This window comes from Glycine max, chromosome 15 (genome assembly GCF_000004515.6).
Source record: "Glycine max cultivar Williams 82 chromosome 15, Glycine_max_v4.0, whole genome shotgun sequence".
Classification (NCBI taxonomy): Eukaryota; Viridiplantae; Streptophyta; class Magnoliopsida; order Fabales; family Fabaceae; genus Glycine; species Glycine max.
In genome coordinates this window covers 45,033,888-45,055,161 of record NC_038251.2, presented here as the reverse complement: position 1 = coordinate 45,055,161, position 21,274 = coordinate 45,033,888, and the positions used below count along the sequence as shown (strand labels likewise).

The window sequence follows — 21,274 nt, the reverse complement described above, 5'->3', positions numbered from 1 at the left end:
TTCAAGGAATTGGTTTATCAAGGAACACTACCTTGTGTATGACACCAATTCCGGAGGAGTGATTCTTCAAACCACATTCTTTATTCTCCTTCTTCTTCATTCTAAACCTTCATTCGACTTACACAAACCCAGAAATTGTTTTTTCCCAACCAGCCACCATAATTTTACCTTAAACTCAAATTTAAGGTTTTCTTTGTTTCCTAAAAGTTTGCCAAACTTAAACCAGCCTTTAATCTCACTTGAACACCATCGTTATCTTCATCATTCTCCATCCAAACACATTCAGACTTTGAACCAAATCCCTTCCATTCAGTCCTTCATAAACTCGTCACTTTCTCTCTCCTTATCCATTCCATTTTCTGAATTTCATACAAGTAAAAAAAATAAAAAAATAAAACCTTTGAAGATCCAACATCAACCCTTGTGCAAATGGATTTACATCAATGTGCAACCCGTCACATAAGTGTGGATCCACCATTGATAACCACTATTGTCTTTGGAATCGATTGCTTCGTCCATTGTGTTTGGATCCTTTCACACATATATAAACTTGTTTTAAAACAGATTTAAAAATGCATAATATATGTTTCATTATTTTGCATGGTGTTCTATCTAACGTATTTTTTAAATTATCCAAACAATAAATATATTTTATTTTATTTCTCCCTTTCATTAATTTTCATATCTACTTATATGATCTAAACCACATAACTATTCTTTATGAGAACTAACTAGTAATTTTATTTGAATTAGAAACATCCTCAGCATGATAAAGCAAACTCTTGGTAGAGTTGTAACAGGAAGAAAATTAATAGTAGATTTTTTTAAGGAAAAAAATACTCAATTATTTGATCTTTATAGTTTCATTTATCTTTTATTCTTATACTTAAAAGGTGTTCTTTTAGCACCAATACAAACACTTTTGAACCCTTTTAATATCTACTGTTACAAAATAGTAAAAAATGAAAGATAAAATTTATGTATCAATATAAACTAAGAAGGATGTACTCATGACTTCTAGTTAATAAAAACTAAAAGTAATAATTTTAATATTATATTATCATATAATCACAATTTTATATATAATTAATTTATTAACTTTTGTAATAATATAAGCTTAAAAGTTATATTTATTATAATTTCAGATTAATTGATTTATAGAGAAAATAAAGTCTTACTTTATAAATATACAATGTTACATTATCAACTATTTATTTTAAGATTTAGTAAAATATACAGAGAATATAAATAGATTGTTATAAAAACATGTTGTTGTGTATTAAGTTTTATAATGTTTAATTTTGAAATTTATAGCTATGACAATAATTATAGTTAAGATAATTATATGGCTTAATTATACCATTAATCCCTTAATTATAATTAAAAGTTTAATTGGATCCTTAATTATTTTTTAACACCATAATATTGGTGTAAACTATCCATCAGGTTGACTTATGATTATTATTCATCGGAAAACTTGATTGGTTAAGATTTCCCTTCTAATCATATATTTTTCATCCACAAGGCTCTAGACCTACATAAGAAAATCAAGTCTATAACCAATAACTTGTTGGTGAATTCTAATTATTAAAAGGTTTAATTAAGTTTTTCACTTGGGTCCCTGTACCTCTTAAAAAACCGAATTAGACAAAGATTACATGATTTTGATAAGGGTGGAGTTTTTAACATTAAAATATCTGATTAAACTTTTTAATAACTGAGATAACCAATTAAAGTTGTAATTATGATTAAGGACCAACTGTATAATTAAGTCTAATTATACATACGAAAGCCATTTGCATGTGAAGCGGCAGTTGTGAGCAGAAGAATTAGGTGGAGCCAAAGACAGAACACAGAAAGAGAGAGAAGAGAAAGTGTAGTTTTGTTTCCAATTCTAATGGACTTTGTTGTTCTCCTTCACATATTTGTCTTTTCTCCAATCCTTTTCTGCATCACTTTTCTGTCTCTGCTTCTTCCCAACCCAACATGTATGTAACTAACTTTCTCTTCTCATTCTCACACAACACAACTATCTAACACCTTCCTCCTTCTGTTCAACCTTGTACCCACGTTGCACACTTTGAATGCTCACAGACTCTTAGCTCAATTCTCATGCAATTATTTACTTTATTTTTCTATTTTTGTATCACTATAGATAAAAACATTATGATAATAATTATTATGGAAACAACTATTAATGTCAATTTTAAGGCTTATGTTAATTTTGATAAGGACATAACTTGCATACTGTTCTATAAGTACTATATGTGTTGTTCAATTATAATCAGAGTTTTATCGTTTTGATAACTGTGTCATGACTTGTAGTTTTTATATTTTTTATACTATGGTTGTCATGGTGTAGAGTTACATGGTTCTGTAAACATTGGAATTCAGTTAAGTATGTAACATTTTGTTTAGATTTTTTTTCTTTTTCAGATTTTTGGGCTTGGAAGTCACAGTTGTCTCAGCCTGTGGCTGATTTGGTTTTGAGGAATGGGGTGATATATACCAGCGATGATTCTCTCCCATTTGCAGATTCCATGGCAGTGGCCAATGGGAGGGTTCTTCGTGTTGGCAACCGTTCATTTTTCCAGGTTATACTTGTTGTGCTGCTAAATACACTTCCCCATTTGTTAAAAAAACAAAAGAAAGAAGAGCAATTTTATTGGACTTTGATTTTTATGCACGGTCAGTGGATTTTTTTTATATTACTAACCAATTAGAAATCATCTTAGATACTACATTTAAAGTAGTCTTTGTAAAAGTCAACAAACTTGTTGTACATATGTGATTGGATGACATTGTAAAAATCTTTACACCCTCAATAGATTCTAATTTTAATTCATTGTATTGAACCTTGTTGTTGTTGCTGCTGCTCATATATGTGGCCTTCAGTTGCAAACTGGGTCTGATCCAGATGTGCTTTTCAACTTTTATGTAGGAGCTGGAAGGATATGGAACTCAAGTTTTGGACCTTGGTGGGAAGGTTGTGGTTCCTGGGTTCCTTGATTCCCATGTGCATTTCATTGATGGTGGATTGCAGGTTAAGTGCATGTCCCGGTTTTTTTAATGTTTCTTATGCCCCATTTCTTATTATGTGCTTGTGTCTGTTTATTTACCTAGTTTTTCTGAAATGATCTTATAGGATCGTCTGATAGTAAGAAGATTATAGTAATCTCTAATGTTTGATTCTTGAAGGCACTTATGCAAAACTACTAGTCTATCAATCAAGTGCAGTTCAGAAGTGTGCACAAGTTGTATTGTTTAGGATGGATTTTGGTTGTCTATAGGTTAGGATGCTTGAATCATTTGAATATGTAAACTTAATTTTGATTTTACTATCTGAGAAATCCTTTATGTTTGTGAATCTACAGTGTGTTCCTGTTTTAAAATCCTATTGGTAGTTACAGATGATGCAGGTGAAGCTGAGAGGTGTTAATAAAAAGGAAGAATTTATCAGAAGGATCAAAGATGCTGCGCAAAGTAAGTCTCAAGATTTTGCATGCTTTTTTCCTAGTTTTGAGTGCCTGCTCAAATGCAAAGTGTATTCTACTTTTCAAACTTGATTGAGATTCCAAAGCTAAAATTATCATCTAAATATTCTGTTGATACAACTAAAACAAATTGATGATACTTGTGGTTATGTTTCTATGTGTCGTAAAGCATACATTTGATTCCATTAATTCTTAGTTTGACTCCATCAGATATCTTAGTCTCATTTTGCCTTTTCATCTGGTAGTAGATTCATTGAAGTTGACTGCTTTTACCTCTTGTTCCTTTAAGATGAAACTACTTAATGAGCTTTAAGAAAATAATAAGCTGGAATAGAAAGCTTAAAGGCATGTGGTTAAATCTGCACGAATATGTTCATCGAATGAGAAAAATAACAGAGAACAATTTTCACCTTGGATGCATTTGAGTTCTAAATTATATTATATATGATGTTTACTCATTTTGTACATTTTCAACATTAGGCACAAAACAAGGTTCCTGGATTTTGGGTGGTGGATGGAACAATGATCTATGGGGAGGAGATCTTCCAGCTGCCTCTTGGATCGATGATGTTACTCCTAATAATCCTGTGAGCCCTATACTTATGTTCTTTCCCTTTTGAATATCTTCATTCACAGCAATATAATCTTATTTAAAGTACATGAGCAGGTTTGGCTGTCAAGAGTGGATGGCCACACGGGCTTGGTTAACTCAGTGGCACTTGTGTTGGCTGGGATTACAAATTTAACAGATGATCCAAGAGGGGGAACTATATTGAGGACTGCTAATGGAGGTAATACTCTATGATCTTTGTAATTAAAGGATTTTGATCATTCTGGTGGTTTCATTTTTTTGTTGATAGAGCGATGAAGTGAATTTCTAAAGAATATAAGACTCTGAGCATTAGACCATCATACAAATAATATGGGATTATCCTTTTTGGCCTTTTGCATATCCTACTCTTTAATTAACCATTTTTCTTTGTGAACTTGTAAATTTCGAAAGTCAATAACTTGAGCAACAAAATTTTTAGTTTCTGCATTTTTATGATGATTTTCCTGATGCTATATTGTGTGTTTTTACTTTTTAGTTTTCTTGACATGGTATCAAACCCACTATGACTAAGAGTCATGAATTTAATTCTTGCCATCCCCATTATTCTAAATCAAGTTGAAATTCAACTCAAGGTAAAACAATCTTGTGCATTTTCCATGCTTTAAAGTTCAAAGCCCAAAGGGCTCTTGCATGAGGGGGCATTTGAGTATGTCGGTGTCAGCAGTATTAATTGTATACTCGGAAAAAAAATACAATTACATCCTTTGATTCCAGAAATCAATATAACATAATACAGTATCAAATCTATGATATGGTATGCTCTTTTAAACAGAAAGTAATGATGAAAAAGATTTAAAGATATTCAGCAATATTCAACAAAATAAAACCATTCGTGAGTCTCTACCTAATAGCTTAAGGTTTTAGGAGCATCCTTATCAAGCATATTAGCATGTCTTATTTTAGGAGCATCCTTATCAAGCATATTAGCATGTCTTATTGTCATTTGTAAGATCCTAATTTTCGTAAACTAGATTAAAAAGGATTGTTATTTATAAATAAATAGAATTTTAAAAAAATGATGAAATTTTATAAATAAATAAATAAGGAGATATAATTATTAATTAAAATAATGATTTCAGAGAAAATAAAAAGGGTATTTTTTTTATTTGTTTGATAGAGAATAAAATAAAGTTTGTTTTTATAAAATAATAAATAATAAATAAATAAATAGAGTAAATAATAGGTCGTAAATACCCCTAGTTATAAATAGCAACATGCTAGGTCAGTTTTCAAACTGACTCCTCAACACCTCAATTTCGTTTTTTCTCTTTTCTCCCAAAACCCTCTCTTTTTCCCGTAGGCCACCTAACCTGTCTTAGAAAAATGACGATCTTGGACTTATTCACCGTTGGATCGTTGTGAAATTTGAACACCACGTTCGCAACCAAATTTTGAACATTCTCACCGTTGAGAATTTCAATATTATGTCTGAACTAAGAGAAATACTCCTCGCATTGTAGCATTTTCCTTTCCCGCAGAAACCCAGAGTTGTCTCGGTAAAACTACGATCCCGGTTTCGTTAACCGTTGGATTTTCATGAAATTTGAATTTGTTGTTCGAAATTCAATTTCGCAAGCTTTAACCGTTGGTATTTGCGAGATAATATTTGTGGAGGGAGAAAAATAAATCGCATGATGACAGTACAAGTGGAGGCTTCAATCCTTTTTCTGTCTCTTTGACGTTTGGGAACTCTATCGGAGCAGTTAGAGATGCTGCTATCGCTGGCTGAAGACACGTGAGCCCGCTTAGAGGTAAGGGATGAGTTATTCACAATTGGGGATTAGTGAAAACATGTGTAGGGATCCCTAGAGTATCAATTCGAATGAATTTTTGGGTGTTTCTGTCATTTTATTTATTTTATCCTTATAGTTATAATTGTGAATTATATATGTTTGACAAACCAATTGTTGTGAAATTGATATGCTATTGTGTTGAGCGTGAACTCTATAAATCGAGCATTTTTCTAATTAACATGAATTGATGAAATAAAGTAAGGAGAAATTTAGAGTGAGATATTGATTTTGTATTTTCTCTTTTTCTTGCTTTTTTAGGTTTTTTTATATATAATTTAAAAATTAATATCATAATTGAAATTGACCAAAGTGTTCATATAATTATTTAGAATTTGTGCATTGAAAGCTTACTTTGAAATTTGTGATTCAATATGATGTATGCTAGTTTATATATATAGAAGTAGTTATTTATATTAATAATTTATGTAAATAATATTGTAGAGTGTTATAGTATGATTCCAAAAATTATTAAGTGTTGGAGTTTGAGAATATTATGGTTAAATTTGATGAACATGTGTATGTTGTACCTTATGAATATCATTAGGAATGTTATGAGATGGTTGATGTGATGTTATGAGACATTAAAGTGTGGGCATGATATTCGATTGTGAATAAGTGGATGTGTTTAACACTTGATGTTACATTAATTATATTGTGAGTTATGAATTATACAATAACCCGACCAGTGTTTATGCGCAGTGTTAAAGAGAAAGTGTAGGTTCTTAGTTAGGAACCAGTATTAAATTGTAGCGCAATTGTGTTAAACATGTTTGAAACATGAGTGTGAGATCGTGGTATTGTATAATTCATGAGCAGTGCTTATAAATGAAATATGTGATGAATTGTGGAATAATATGTTGCCTTGAGATTATAATATTGTTATTGAGATTGAGTAAAAGTGTAAAGTAGAATAGGTGTTGAATTGTGAGATACGTGAAAACATGTGATGGTGGATTGTGACATTATGAGATGTGAAATTGTGAATGAGTTTTGGTTGTGAATAAGTGTGTGATTAATTCTTTATGTGACATTATTTGTGTTGTAAGCTGTGAATTGTATAATAACCCAACCAATGTTATCTTGAGAAAAGTGTAAATGCGCAGTGTTAAAGAGAAAGTGTAGGTTTCCTATTTAGGAACCAGTGTTAAAGAGAAAGTGTAGGTTCCTATTTAGGAACCAGTGTTAAATTGTAGCGCAATATATTGTACATGTTTAAGACACGAGTGTGAGGTCGTGGGTATTGTATAATTCACTAGCAGTGTTTGTGTGCTAAAATGATTTTAGGGGTTGGACCTGAATCAGGAGGGAGAAGCCCTGACGGACTCTTCGGAGTGTAGGCCTTGGGGGTCATCGGGTTTGAGTGCTCCTTTAAGCCTGTGCTGATCCCATATGGTTGGAGCATTCTCGCAAAACATCGTGACCCTGACTGGTCTCCCTATGATCTTACTTAGTGAGAGTGACCTGACAAACCCATTGTGTGGTGTGTCGTGTTATGTACTCCTAAGTGCCCCAGGGTGGTTTTTCACTGACATGGTACCACATTGCATATAGGCTTGAGTCTTAGCATAACTGTCTCATGCGCTTGCTAATTGTTTATTATGAAATTGATGTGCTATTATGTCTTGATTAGAGCGTGTGATTCTTGTGTAATGTGATTGATGATTGAAAAGTGAACTTTGAATGACAAAGTGGTGGAATTACGTGAATTACGTATAACTAAGTTTTATTTGGTTTATATGATATGTATATCTAGTTGTCTTGTTTCTCTATTAGTTAGGAATGTGATAACTCACTCCCCATGTGTTGTTTGTGTTTGGATCCTGTGATGATCTTGAACTTTGTGTTCGAGGGAGCAGATGACTAGGTGAATTGCTTTAAGGAACCATGTGCTAAAGGACGTCGGGACACAACGCTCTAATAGGATGTGACATTGGGGTATAGGGTTTTATAGACGGCCTTGTTTGAGCCGAAGTGAATTTATTATTTATTTAGAAAAGTTTTATGATGATTTTAGAAAGGTGAATGTGAGCCTGCTACCCTCTTGAAAGACTTGTATTTAAATATGTTTTAAAAACTTGAATTAAGTTTAATTTTTTTAATTATTTCTTTTATTATTAGTATATATATGTGTGGGGTAGAGGATGTCACACCATTCCTTATCAACCTTTGTTGACATTTCTAGTGTCATTTTCCTTACCATTACCATGTTATTACTCACTTGTTTGTCAGTCTACTTCATGTGTTTTACAATGTGGATTTCATGTTTATTATGTTACAATCAATATATGAATTACTATTTAAACTGATACGGTGTAACTAATTGTAATCATCATGCAGAACCACCTGGAGTACTAATTGATTCAGCAAGGACACTTGTTGCGTCCAAGATTCCAGAGGATTCAGTGGATGATAGAAGGGAGGCATTGCTTAGAGCAAGCAATCTTGCCCTAACAAGGGGGGTGACAATGATTCTTGATATGGGAAGATATTATCGTGGGTTTTCAACTGAACTTTCTTGGGATGATTTTTCAGGTTTGATCTAAATGTTTGGGTTATATTTATAGCTCATAAGGTGAATCATTTATCTTTTTGGTATTTTCTAATTTTTTTCCTTTTATTTTGTATATCAACTGAATATGTCTACTTAGTCATAAGCGGAAGATTGTTTAAATATACAAAGAATTCATATAGCAAGCAATTTCTGTTGTATTGTATATTGAACTATACTTGAAGAAACCCACGTAATCCATCCAAATGCAACATAAAGTAATGGATTTATAACGAGACTAGAAGATTCAACTTATTCCATTGCATAACTTCTTTTGTGTAATATCTTGAGTTGATCTAATCATCTAAATTATATTATTTAGTATTTGAATTAATTAAGAAAAAGGGAGTAGGAAAACACACATGATGTAGTTTTAATCTGACTGATGCAAACCTAAAGCCAAGGTCCAAGGAAAATGCCTTTGAAAATTTGAATTGTGATTGATGTTTACTCTGATTTTATTCTTGAGTTTAGGTGTATTCATTTTATTGTTTATTGTTTTTTGGATTGCACATATGTTTATCAATGGGCCAATTCTATGTCAAAAATGAAAATTAGAGTGTGTTTATTTTTTTCAGTGGAGACATATATGGTCACGCTTGGTGGCACGTCTCCTTTCTGACATATGATTTATGAATGTTCAGTATATTATCACCCTTTCTCAATTTTTAGAACTTATTTTTATGTGTTCCTTCTTTTCTATCTTTCTTCCTTTTTTGATAAATTATTATATGTATAAGATTCATAGCCATATTTTGCCCAATGTCGTGGAGCTTATTCTGTAGATTTTTTCTTCAAGTGAGGAAGCTTAGGTGTGCCCCTCACAATTAGACAAACTCCTACTAATTGGATTAAAAGTGCTTCCCAAAGAACACCAGTAGAGTAGATTATAGTGGAACTTGTCTTATTTTGTTACTCTCAGAGCATTTGGATTGAGAGGAACTCTGGAAATTTAGTAATCAAAACACCACTACTGGTAGATGCCCTTTTATAGTTCTTCAGAGATTACTGTCACTGCCCAGCATCCTCCATCATAACCAATGTTGATTGTACAGTCATATTTTTATTTCCAGTAAAATGATAACTAAATGTCTTAACTCTTACTATTATACGTTATAGGTAGAACTCTTTGTTTTTTCATTAGTTTAACTTTTATGGCCTTATGTTAATTTAAAATCCAACCAATAGTCTTATTAGAATTGAGAACAGATTAAACTTAACTTAATCTCAAAAACTAACTTAAGAAGGGACAATTGTCCACGTCATTAGAAAGAGTAAATTTGTCATGTCCCAAGTTAATGTGGGAAGTTAACTCATGATCAGTACTGGACATCTAAAACATGAAGTTTTGTGAGATTAGATATTTCTGGATGTCTCGACATTAGTCTGAGATAAACTTTGATACCATATTAAAATTGAAAATGGACTAGGCCGAAAAGCTAGTTCAAGAGGAAGGATTGCACAAATCATTATAAGGAGTACTTTCACCGTATATCATTTTATCAAGCTAATGTGTGATCTTAATAGATGTTTTTCTCTCTCTCTCTCTTTATTCGCCTGAGTTTGGTATTACAATAATAATTGTTGTAAACTCTATTAAAAAAATATTGGAATATATTTATTTTATGTCCAGAAAATTTTAAAATTTGTCCGCTAAAGTTATTTTTCCACCTTAGGGTGTGATAACAAAGTCAGCCATGCCTTGAGCGAATGGATTTATATAGGTGGTGTCAAAGCTTTTTCTGATGGGTCTTTGGGTTCCAATAGTGCATTGCTTTATGAGGTGAGATCAGACATTCAAACTTTCCATTTAAATTATCTTAATAAAAAATTTCAAAATCCATTTACTTGTCCATTTTCCATCATGCTTTTTCTAAAGGATATGGGTATGGAGTGACAAGGAGAACATGTGTTTGTCGGGACAAAAATTTAGCTCCTAGTTTAACTATGCACATCTAATCATGTAGTTGTGATGGGATAAACCATGGCATTTCAAATTTTGTAGCCATATGTTGATCATCCTGACAATTATGGTGTACAAGTGATTGAACTTGAAGCTCTTCTCAACATGACCTTAGAGTCAAATTTAAATGGTCTTCTTTTGTTATTGGTTACCAAACTTTTTTTGTGTTTATATAACATTTCAGTTACCAGCTGGCTGCCTTACTGGTGATTCATTTCAGGTTGCTATTCATGCTATAGGGGACAAAGCAAATGACCTTATCTTGGACATGTATGTGGTGTGTGACTCAAAATCACAAATGGCACAAGTGGGAAGACTATAAGAGGTGTTGTCATAACTGAATTCAGTTATGATAACTGAATTGATTTTGGTACCAAAGCATAGCTAGAGTGTATATATATATTCTTGATCATGTAATGCAGTGTGTGGTGGTTTTTTTGAGAGTGGCTGAAAAATAGAGAGGCTGAGAAATCAAAGTTGCTACAGAAAACAGAGAGTTCAATAGAGAGAGAGAGCTAGGTGATTGAGAGAGGTTTTCAGAAAGAAACCAAGAGAGATCAAAGCTAGTTGCTGCTTGTATTGAACTTGTAACTTCATGATCAATGTGATGATGAGGAACTGCACTTTCTCGTGGATGTAGGCACATTGCCGAACCACATAAATCTTTGGGTCTTGCTCTGCTGTGTATTGCTTTGCTGTGTTTGTTGTGTTTTCTTGTTTTTGATCTTGTGTAGGTTTAAGAGCAGCAGAAATTTTGCATAGAACCAACAAGTGGCGCCGTCTGTGGGAAGATCAAGATCAACAAATATGGGAACAACAAAGTACGATATTGAGAAATTTTTAAGGGAAAATAACTTTGGGTTATGGAGAATCAAGATGGAAGCAATCTTGATTAAACATGGCTGTGCAGAAGCTCTTAAAGGAGAAGAAAGGATGTCTGAATCTCTAAGCTCAAAGGAGAAATCAGAGATGATTGATAGAGCAAGAAGTGCAATCATTCTATGCCTTGGAGATAAAGCTTTAAGAGAAGTTGCAAGAGAAAAGACAGCAGCCTCAATGTGGTTGAAACTAGAGTCATTGTATATGACAAAGTCCCTTGCAAATCGACTATGCTTGAAGCAACTACTGTACACCTTCAAGATGACAGATTCAAGAACAACCACTGAACAATTGGATGATTTCAACAAGATTCTTGATGATTTGGAAAATATTGAAGTAAATCTTGAAGAGGAGGACAAAGCTCTTTTTCTTCTGAATTCCTTACCAAAATCCTTTGAACATTTCAAGGATGCAATTCTTTATGGCAAAGATCAAGACATTACCCTAGAAGAAGTCCAGACCTCAATAAAGACCAAGGAGATGCAAAAACAGCAAGACTCCAAATATGAGGATAATGGTGAAAGCCTAAATATTTCACGGGAAAGAAGTGAAAAGAAGGGAACAAGAGGAAAGAAGTCCATATCAAGGTCAAGGGATTCAAAGAATGACCAGAAAACAAAGTTCAGATGCTTTAATTGTCACAAAACTTGTCATTTCAAGAAAGACTGCCCAGACAAGAACAAGAAAGGATCTTTGGACTCTGCTGACATTGTTGAAGCCTCTGAAGGTTATGAGAGTGCAGGTGTTTTAGTAGCTTCTAATACCAAAACACAAACAGAATGGATTATGGATTCTAGATGCTCATATCACAACAGCCCGAGAAATGACTATTTTGAAACCTTGGAACCGAAACCAGCAGGAGCTGTACTGCTAGGAGACAACTACTCCTGCAAGGTACAAGGCATTGGAATTGTGAGATTGAAGATGTTTGATAATAGAGAGTATCTACTGAAAAATGTAAGGTACATTCCAGAACTCAAAAGAAATATTATTTCCATAAACATGTTTGATGATCTAGGATATTCAACTAGAATTTTAAATGGTGTTATTAAGATTTCAAATGGATCTTTAATCATAGCTAAGGGTAACAAGAATAAAAGTAATGGCTTGTTTATTCTTGAAGGTTCCACTATTGTTGGACATGCATCAGTAGCTAGTAATACTTTGATTGATAAAACAAAACTTTGGCATTTAAGATTAGGTCATGTTAGTGAAAGAGGATTACATGAACTTGAGAAACAAAAACTGCTAGGTGGTGATAAACTAGATAAACTTGAATTTTGTGATCATTGGGTGGTTGGTAAATCACATAGAATAAGCTTTGGCACGAGTATTCATGTTTCATCTAGGCCTTTTGAGTATGTGCATTCAGATTTATGGGGACCATCTAGAGTGAAAACTCATGGTGGAAGCTCATACTTTCTCACCATCATAGATGATTTCTTAAGAAGAGTATGGCTGTATGTTTTGAAAAATAAGTCCGAAGCTTTTAAAAAATTCAGAGAATGGCATACTCTTGTTGGAGATCAACTTGGTACAAAATTAAAAGTTTTAAGAACTGACAATGACCTGGAGTTTGTTTTAGATCAGTTCAATGAGTTTTGCAGGAAAATAGGCATCAAAAGGCATAAAATAGTCCCTCACACTCCACAGCAGAATGGTTTGGCAGAAAGAATGAATAGGACCATTTTGGAAAGAGTGAGGTGCATGCTTCTAAGTGCAAGACTGCCAAAGACCTTTTGGGGAGAAGCTGCAAACACAACAACATATTTGATTAATAGATGTCCTTCATCAGCCTTAGATTTCAAGACACCAATGGAAGCTTGGAGTGGTGAACCACCTGATTACTCAGAATTAAAGGTGTTTGGATAACTGGCCTTTGCTCATGTTAAACAAGGAAAGTTGGATGCAAGGGATATAAAGTGTGTATTCATTGGCTATCCTGAAGGAGTTAAAAGGTACAAGCTGTGGAAATTGGAATCGGGTGAGACAAGATGTATCATAAGTAGGGATGTGACCTTTGATGAGAGCAGAATGGCAATGCTAAATAAGGAGCAGAAGGATAACAACTCAAGTGGTGAGAGTACCAATTTTGAGGTGGAGCATTCTGAGTTTTTAGATCATGGCAGCGTAGATACTATTGATCACACTGATCAAGGAGAAGCTGGATATAATGAAGAGCTAGCTACTCAGCATGACTTGTCCAATTATCAATTGACTAGAGATAGAGAAAAAAAGGTGATAAAGTATCCAAAGAGGTATGGTCATGCTGATATTATTTGCTATGCCTTGAGTGTTGCTGAGGAGATTCAAAATTCAGAACCAAAGACCTAGAGGGAAGCAATTGAAAGTGAAGACAGCCAGCTGTGACTTCAGGCAATGAGTGAAGAAATGAAATCTTTGAGAAAGAACAAGACTTGGATACTTGTGGATCAACCTAAGAAGCAGAAGGCTGTTGGATGTAAGTGGATTTTCAAGAATAAAGAAGGCATTCCAGGAGTAGAAAGGCCTAGATTCAAGGCAAGATTGGTAGCAAAAGGCTTTAGACAGGTTGAAGGAATTGATTACAATGAGATTTTTTCACCAGTTGTGAAGCATTGCTCAATTAGAATCATACTTGGTCTGGTAAATCAGTATGATTTGGAACTTGAACAGCTGGATGTTAAAACAGCTTTTCTCCATGGAAATCTGAAGGAAACCATTTACATGAACCAGCCCGAAGGTTTTGAAGAAGGGGAAAATAAGGTGTGCTTGCTGAAAAAATCTTTTTATGGACTAAAGCAAAGTCCTCGAATGTGGTACCTGAAATTTGATGAGTTCTTGATCAGATATGGCTTCATTAGAAACAGATATGACAGCTGTGTATATATCCTGAAAAATGGGAAAGTGTGTGTTCTTTACCTTCTCTTGTATGTGGATGATATCCTCATAGCAAGTGCTAATAAGGAAGAGATTAGGAAACTCAAAGAAAGCTTGAACACAAAATTTGAGATGAAAGATCTAGGATCAACTAGAAGAATACTCGGGATTGATATTCATAGGGATAGAACAAAGGGTGAACTATTCCTATCCCAAAGCAATTACCTCAAGAAAGTGGTGGAAAGGTTTAGGAGGCATCAAAGCAAACCTGTTAGCACACCACTTGGTCATCATACAAAGCTATCTGTTATTCAAGCACCGAAAACAACTGAAGAAAGGTCTAAAATGGATCAAACACCCTATGACAATGGTGTTGGAAGCATAATGTATGAAATGGTTTGCAGCAGACCTGACTTAGCTCATGTTGTAAGTATTATAAGCAGATTCATGGGAGATCCTGGCAGTGCACATTGGAAAGTTGTGAAGTGGACACTAAGGTATCTAAATGGATATTTGAAAGTTGGATTAAGGTACAAGAAGACAGCACATGAGGCAGCAATCACAAGCTATGTAGATGCAGATTTTGTAGGAAATGTAGACACAAGGAAATCTTTAACAGGATATGTGTTTACTTTGTTTGGTACAACAATCAGTTGGAAAGCAAATCAACAATCAGTTGTTGCTCTTTCAACAACTGAAGTAGAGTACATGGCCCTAGCTGAAGGAGTGAAGGAAGCAATCTGGCTTAAAGGTATAATAAATGAACTTGGAATAGCACAAGCTTGTGTCACGATTCACTGTGACAGTCAAAGTGTCATTCACTTAGCAAATCACTAAATTTACCATGAGAGGACAAAGCACATAGATGTGAAACTACACTTCATCAGAAATGTGATTGAATCTGAGAAGGTGAAGGTAGAGAAGATTTCAATAGAAGAAAACCCGGCTGATATGTTTACAAAATCCCTCTCTAGTGTTAAGTTCAAGCACTGCCTGGACTTGATCAATTTTGAAGATGCCTAAAGCAGATTGGTAGAAGTGCAGCCCTGAATCACAAGGTAGACACTTGCTGATTTGGAGTCAAGGTGGAGATTTGTGGTGTGTGACTCAAAATCACAAATGGCACAAGTGGGAAGACTTTAAGAGGTGCTATCATAACTAAATTCAGTTATGATAACTGAATTGGTTTTGGCACCAAAGCTTAGCTAGAGTGTATATATATATTCTTGATCATGTAATGTATTGTGTGATGGTTTTTTTGAGAGTGATTGAAAAACAAAGACTGAGAAATCAAAGTTGTTGTAGAAAACAGAGAGTTCAATAGAGAGAGAGAGAGAGCTAGGTGATTGAGAGAGGTTTTCAGAAAGAAACCAAGAGAGATCAAAGCTAGCTGCTGCTTGTATTGAACTTGTAACTTCATGATCAATGTGATGATGAGGAGCTGCACTTTCCCGTGGATGTAGGCACATTGCCGAACCACGTAAATCTTTGGGTCTTGCTCTGCTGTGTATTGCTTTGTTGTGTTTGCTGTGTTTTCTTGTTTTTGATCTTGTGCAAGTTTAAGAGCAACAAAAATTTTGCATAGAACCAACAATGTATATTCAGGGTAACATTTTTTGCATAAACATAGAAAGCTTCAATAATTTTCTTTAGATAATGGGGAAATTTTGCTTCAGTAATGTATGTTCTAATATAGTCATAGTGAAGCAAGTTAACAAGGAACTTAAACTCTGTTTTCAGATTGAGCATGCTCAGCAGTTGGCATCTGGAACCCGCAGTCGATTTGGCAAACAACGGGTTGTTGCTTCCATGCAGGTTACTTATGAGTTATGTGTTGGAAAATAAAACAAAAATGAAGGAAAATAAAATACGAAGAAGATGCACAGTCTTGAATTAAATAACAAAATAACAGTAGCAAAATAAATTTAATTGACAGCACATGAATAATGCATTATAACATACAATAAGCACAAGAAAAAAATTAAGGGAAAGAATTAAATAGCCTGGGTTGAAGCGCGTAAACGCTATCCTTAGAGAGAAAACGCCCCCACTGCACGGGTAAGAAATTCTGATTGCGCTCCTCTCCTAAGATACGACAACCCGTTGGTTCCGATCGTGTGCAGCGAAAGGATCCCCGAACCTTATGAACACCAATGCTCTTGCTCTCACAAAAATTAAGTTTTGTATAGGAAAAGAAAGAGATAAATTTTTGGCAGAAAGAAACCAGAGCTCTCAGTCTGTCATTTCTAGAAAAGAGGAAAGAGATATATATAGGCATTTTGCAACAACAAAATATGACCGTTAGAAATATGACCGTTGGAAAACCAACCTACAGTTGTCACAACAAATATAACAAACTAGTTTGACTCATTAAAACAAAATCTTAAGAAAATCTAAAATAAATATTTTATTTTATAAAATAGAATTAATATATTTATAAATTTTAAATTAAAACACAAATATTTACCAACATTCCCCCACATAATTTAAAATTTTAAAATATATTTTCTAAAAGATAATTTGTATAAAAACATAAGAGTAAGAGCATGTGATATTGTATTTCGGTATAAGGAACCTTCCGGGTTTGAGCCTTATACCTAGTGTTTATGAACTTCCATCCGAGAAAAATGTAGTGACTTGATTGTCTTGAATTACATATTCTTTAACCGGACTTTAGTACACAACCCCTACAATATTGGCGTTCAATTAGGTTCTAATCAGTGGTAGCGCGTTACACGGCCTTGCGCTTGTATCTTGTTTCGTGAGTGTCACTTAGAGATTAGCCCAAATCTCATAGTGGCGGCCCCACCACCACACTCACTAGGTGAATCCTCAAAGAGTGAGTTGTGACCCTCACCCCTACAATAATTGTCATCGGATTCATTAAGAGGTATTTTTTTTATACCAAAAATACACATATATAAATACCTCAACCTTAATATTGCCACAATTTATAATATACCTCGTCATAGGAATGAGAAACGGAACAGCTCCGTCAAATTTCATTTTGGTGTACTTTAGTCAACAAACAATTTCGTTGTTACCCGTTGAACTCCATTCATGGGATCACCAATCACACGGAGACGGGTGTCCATTGTTGTAACTAAATAATGGACTTTAATCTCATTCCCCTCGACGACTCAAATACTTGTTGACGCGTCAACCCTTTTGTAAGCGGATCCGCAATATTATTTTCTGACTAGTAGCAATATCTAAAGCAATAATTTCTGCTTCCATAGTAGAACGTGAAATAATAGTTTGTTTAGCAGATTTCCATGATACTGCACCACCAGCTAAAGTAAAAACATAACCACTTGTTGATTTTGTTTCATCAGAATCAGAAATCCAATTTGCATCACTAAACCCCTCAATTACTGCAGGAAAACATGTATAATGAATGCCATAATTGATGGTTCCTTTTAAGTATCTAAAAACTCTTTCTAATGCAATCCAATGAGAATGATCAGGATTATTAGTATACCTTCCTAATCTACCAACTGCATATGCAATGTCAGGCCTAGAGAAGTTTGTCAAATGCAACAAAGAATCGATAATTTGAGAATATTTATGTGAAGAAATTCCTTTACCCAAATTTTTCTTTAGCTTGATGGATGAGTCATAAGGAGTAGAAACAGGTTTCACATCAAAATAATTAAACTTCTTCAACAGCTTTTCAACATAGTGTGATTGGGTTAAAATCATGCCATCATTTTTCTTTATAAGCTTAATACCCAAAATCACATCTACAGGACCAAGGTCCTTCATATCAAAATTTCTAGACAAGAAAGACTTCACATCATTTATGAAATTCATTTACTACCAAATTTCAATAGGTTATCCAGATACAAACATAAAATGACACGTTTATTATTATTAAATTGTTTCACATACACACATTTATCACTATCATTAATTTGAAAATCATACAAAAGAATAACTTAATCAAACTTTTGTGTCAATGCTTTGGAGCTTGTTTCAAACCATACAAAGATTTAAAAATTTATTTTTCACTTTCTTCTTGCATAGTCTTTTCTGCAGTAGCATTCTATTTTATTTAATTCAAGACTGTGCATCTTCTTCGTATTTTATTTTCCTTCATTTTTGTTTTATTTTCCAACAGTCTTAGAGAGAAAACGCCCCCACTGCACGGGTAAGAAATTCTGATTGCGCTCCTCTCCCAAGATACGACAACCCGTTGGTTCCGATCGTGTGCAGCGAAAAGATCCCCGAACCTTATGAACACCAATGCTCTTGCTCTCACAAAAATTAAGTTTTGTATAGGAAAAGAAAGAGATAAATTTTTGCTCTCAGTCTGTCATTTCTAGAAAAGAGGAAAGAGATATATATAGGCATTTTGCAACAACAAAATATGACCGTTAGAAATATGACCGTTGGAAAACCAACCTACAGTTGTCACAACAAATATAACAAACTAGTTTGACTCATTAAAACAAAATCTTAAGAAAATCTAAAATAAATATTTTATTTTATAAAATAGAATTAATATATTTATAAATTTTAAATTAAAACACAAATATTTACCAACATTATGATCATTATCTTGTGTTTTTTTCATTACTATTAATACTATAATGTCACAGACCTATATGGAAAAGGACATGAAATGTTTTATTGACGGAGTAGAATGTATTGCTGAGTGAATTCTATTCCAAGAGCAATGCTCCTACAAAGGTTCACAATATTGTCCACAACAGAAAAGCAGAAATTAACTTTTCCTCTCCCCTCTCCCACTACATAAGCATAACATGTTAATTGCTCTACCATAACTAATTCCTATTCTGCCCCTTTGTATTTCTCTTACTATGTGTTTTCCAAACCCATGGCCCATGATTGAGTTGGACTGGACCAACGGAACCATGGGGCCTGCCTGACAATATATGAACTGGTACTAGAACAATCACTAGAATGGCTGCAGTGCGCAATTAAAATGAGGGTTTGTCGCATGTCAGATCAATCCAGTAACTAAAATTTCCTTTTACAATGATTGTCTCATTTGAAACATGAATTATCTAATCTTAGTGCCTCTTTTTTCTAAAATAATTCAAGTGTTCTTGCAAATCCCAAGAACATGAAGATAAAGGCAAATGAAATCATGAAACAGTGTTCTACTTTCCACGCTGACAGTTGGAAATGTTTATATAAACATATTATGCACTTGCTAATCTCATTGAACATAAAATTTATAAATATATACTAGTGCATTTGGCACTAAAGGTTCATTTCCTACAGCTTTGTGGAAAAAGAATTGCTGATTTTAGCAACCAATAATCATGTATATTCAGTTGCATCGAGAAAGTGCTTTTTCCAAATCCTTTGTCACTGTTATGAAATCTCTTCGATCTCTTCTCTACTTTGTTCCCCAAACTTGCTAGCAGCTCTCTTCTTGCTTCAATTTGTCTCGTTATTGTTCATACCTCAAAAGTGACTTAATGAACCCTTCCCTATTATATGTTTTGACAGTATAGACAATGCCCCTTACAAGATTTGTAATAATTTCTTACTACCAATCCTCAACAGCCAGATCAATTGTTGGATGATGCTGACTCTACTAGCAAAAAGCTTGGCAAGGATAGGGCTGAAAAGGAATCATATTTATTCCGGTCACTCTTAAATAACAATGCATTAGTGGCATTTGGTTCTGACTGGCCAGTAAGTATGTGGCATTTGTTAGTACTCATCACCTTGCACATTTTCATATTCTGTAACACTAGTTAAGAGGTACTTTTGCACAACATGATGTCTCTCTTTTACAGGTGGTAGACATCAATCCCTTAAGTGGTATTAAGACAGCAATGAAAAGGAGGCCCCCCAACTGGCAAAGTGCATGGATTCCATCTGAGTGCATTTCATTAGATGATGCAATAAAGGTGTAAGCAACATTAAAGCACTCTTGTCATATCTTGTCTACTTGTGTGTTGAGAGCCACTTTAAGTGGACTAGTGAGTGGCAAAATTTTGCATATGATAAAATGATAACCTTTCTAATACTTGATGCTTTCGTCAAACTCAGAAAAGTAGTCAAAATATCATATAGAATTAATATCATGATGTAGTACTCATGGCCTGCTCAATATTCATCTGTACTAAAGAAAATTTTGAATTGAGACAGGCATGAGAGTTTTTGAGGAATATAACAATAGCATCCAATAGATTGCACACTTAACTCTATAATCATTTGCATCTCAGAAGACAATTTCCTTAGTGCTCATGCCTATCTGAATTTGGTAGGTAGCAGGACCATTAAATGTATGGCTTTTAAATAGTGGAGAGACCACTTATCTTCTGTACTTTGTACTTCACAGAAAATTTCACCCACAGTGTTGTATTGTTCTTTTTGTTTTTTCTTCTGATAGTGTGATTACATGTTCCATGCACAACTTCTTCATATGATATTTTTAGTAAGTTTATTGCTGTATGTAATCTTTTAACTGCTTGAGTGGTGCACTTTCCTTATATGATCATATTCCAACTTCCAGTCTAAATACATGCTTTTCTTTTACTGTTCTTACATGATTCTAAAACTCTCTGTGACCTTGACAGTTACACCATTTCTGCTGCCCGTGCAAGCTTCCTTGACAAAGATCTTGGGTCCTTATCTCCTGGGAAACTCGCGGATTTTGTCATATTGTCCACTGATTCATGGAAAGACTTTGCTGAAGATGCTTCTGCATATATGTTATGTTGAGGAAGTATATGTTTCTGGTGTGAGAGCTTATCCTTGAAGCCTTTCCATTTTTAGTTAGATGATAAATTTTTGGTTAAATGATAAAATTCTTCAAAAAAAAATAAATTAGTACGGATGAACTCAATTACTAGTATCTGATCCATACGATATGAAAGTAATGGGGTAGTAGGAAACATTTTGACCTACTAAGGTTCATGGATTTAATCAAAACACGTTCTTGGTCTTGGTCTTGGTTTTTGTAAAAAAAAGGGAGAATTTTCCTTTTCTCGGAATGGTGTTAGCTTGTGTTGTTTGTGTTGTTTGGAATGGTTGTTTAATTATTCATCTTATACTTTGCTTTAATATGATATTTGAGACACCAAGTTGGAGTAATCTTTGTACCTCATGATAATTTTTCTTTTGCTATAAAAGAAAGATACA

The 21,274-nt window shown here is 33.9% G+C and overlaps 1 protein-coding gene across 1 annotated transcript; it reads left to right on the top strand.

The window, feature by feature from the left end:
• Positions 1-1,819: 1,819 nt before the first annotated feature.
• LOC100799799 (protein LONG AFTER FAR-RED 3) lies at positions 1,820-21,274 on the top strand. The gene is made up of 15 exons (XM_026125643.2): positions 1,820-1,988; positions 2,437-2,594; positions 2,942-3,043; positions 3,411-3,483; positions 3,975-4,081; positions 4,162-4,285; positions 8,238-8,432; positions 8,964-9,050; positions 10,125-10,231; positions 10,454-10,544; positions 10,627-10,692; positions 15,852-15,964; positions 19,688-19,819; positions 19,924-20,039; positions 20,710-21,274. Exons 1-15 carry the CDS (start codon positions 1,898-1,900, stop codon positions 20,852-20,854), a joined length of 1,707 nt encoding a protein of 568 aa, XP_025981428.1. The 5' UTR covers positions 1,820-1,897; the 3' UTR covers positions 20,855-21,274.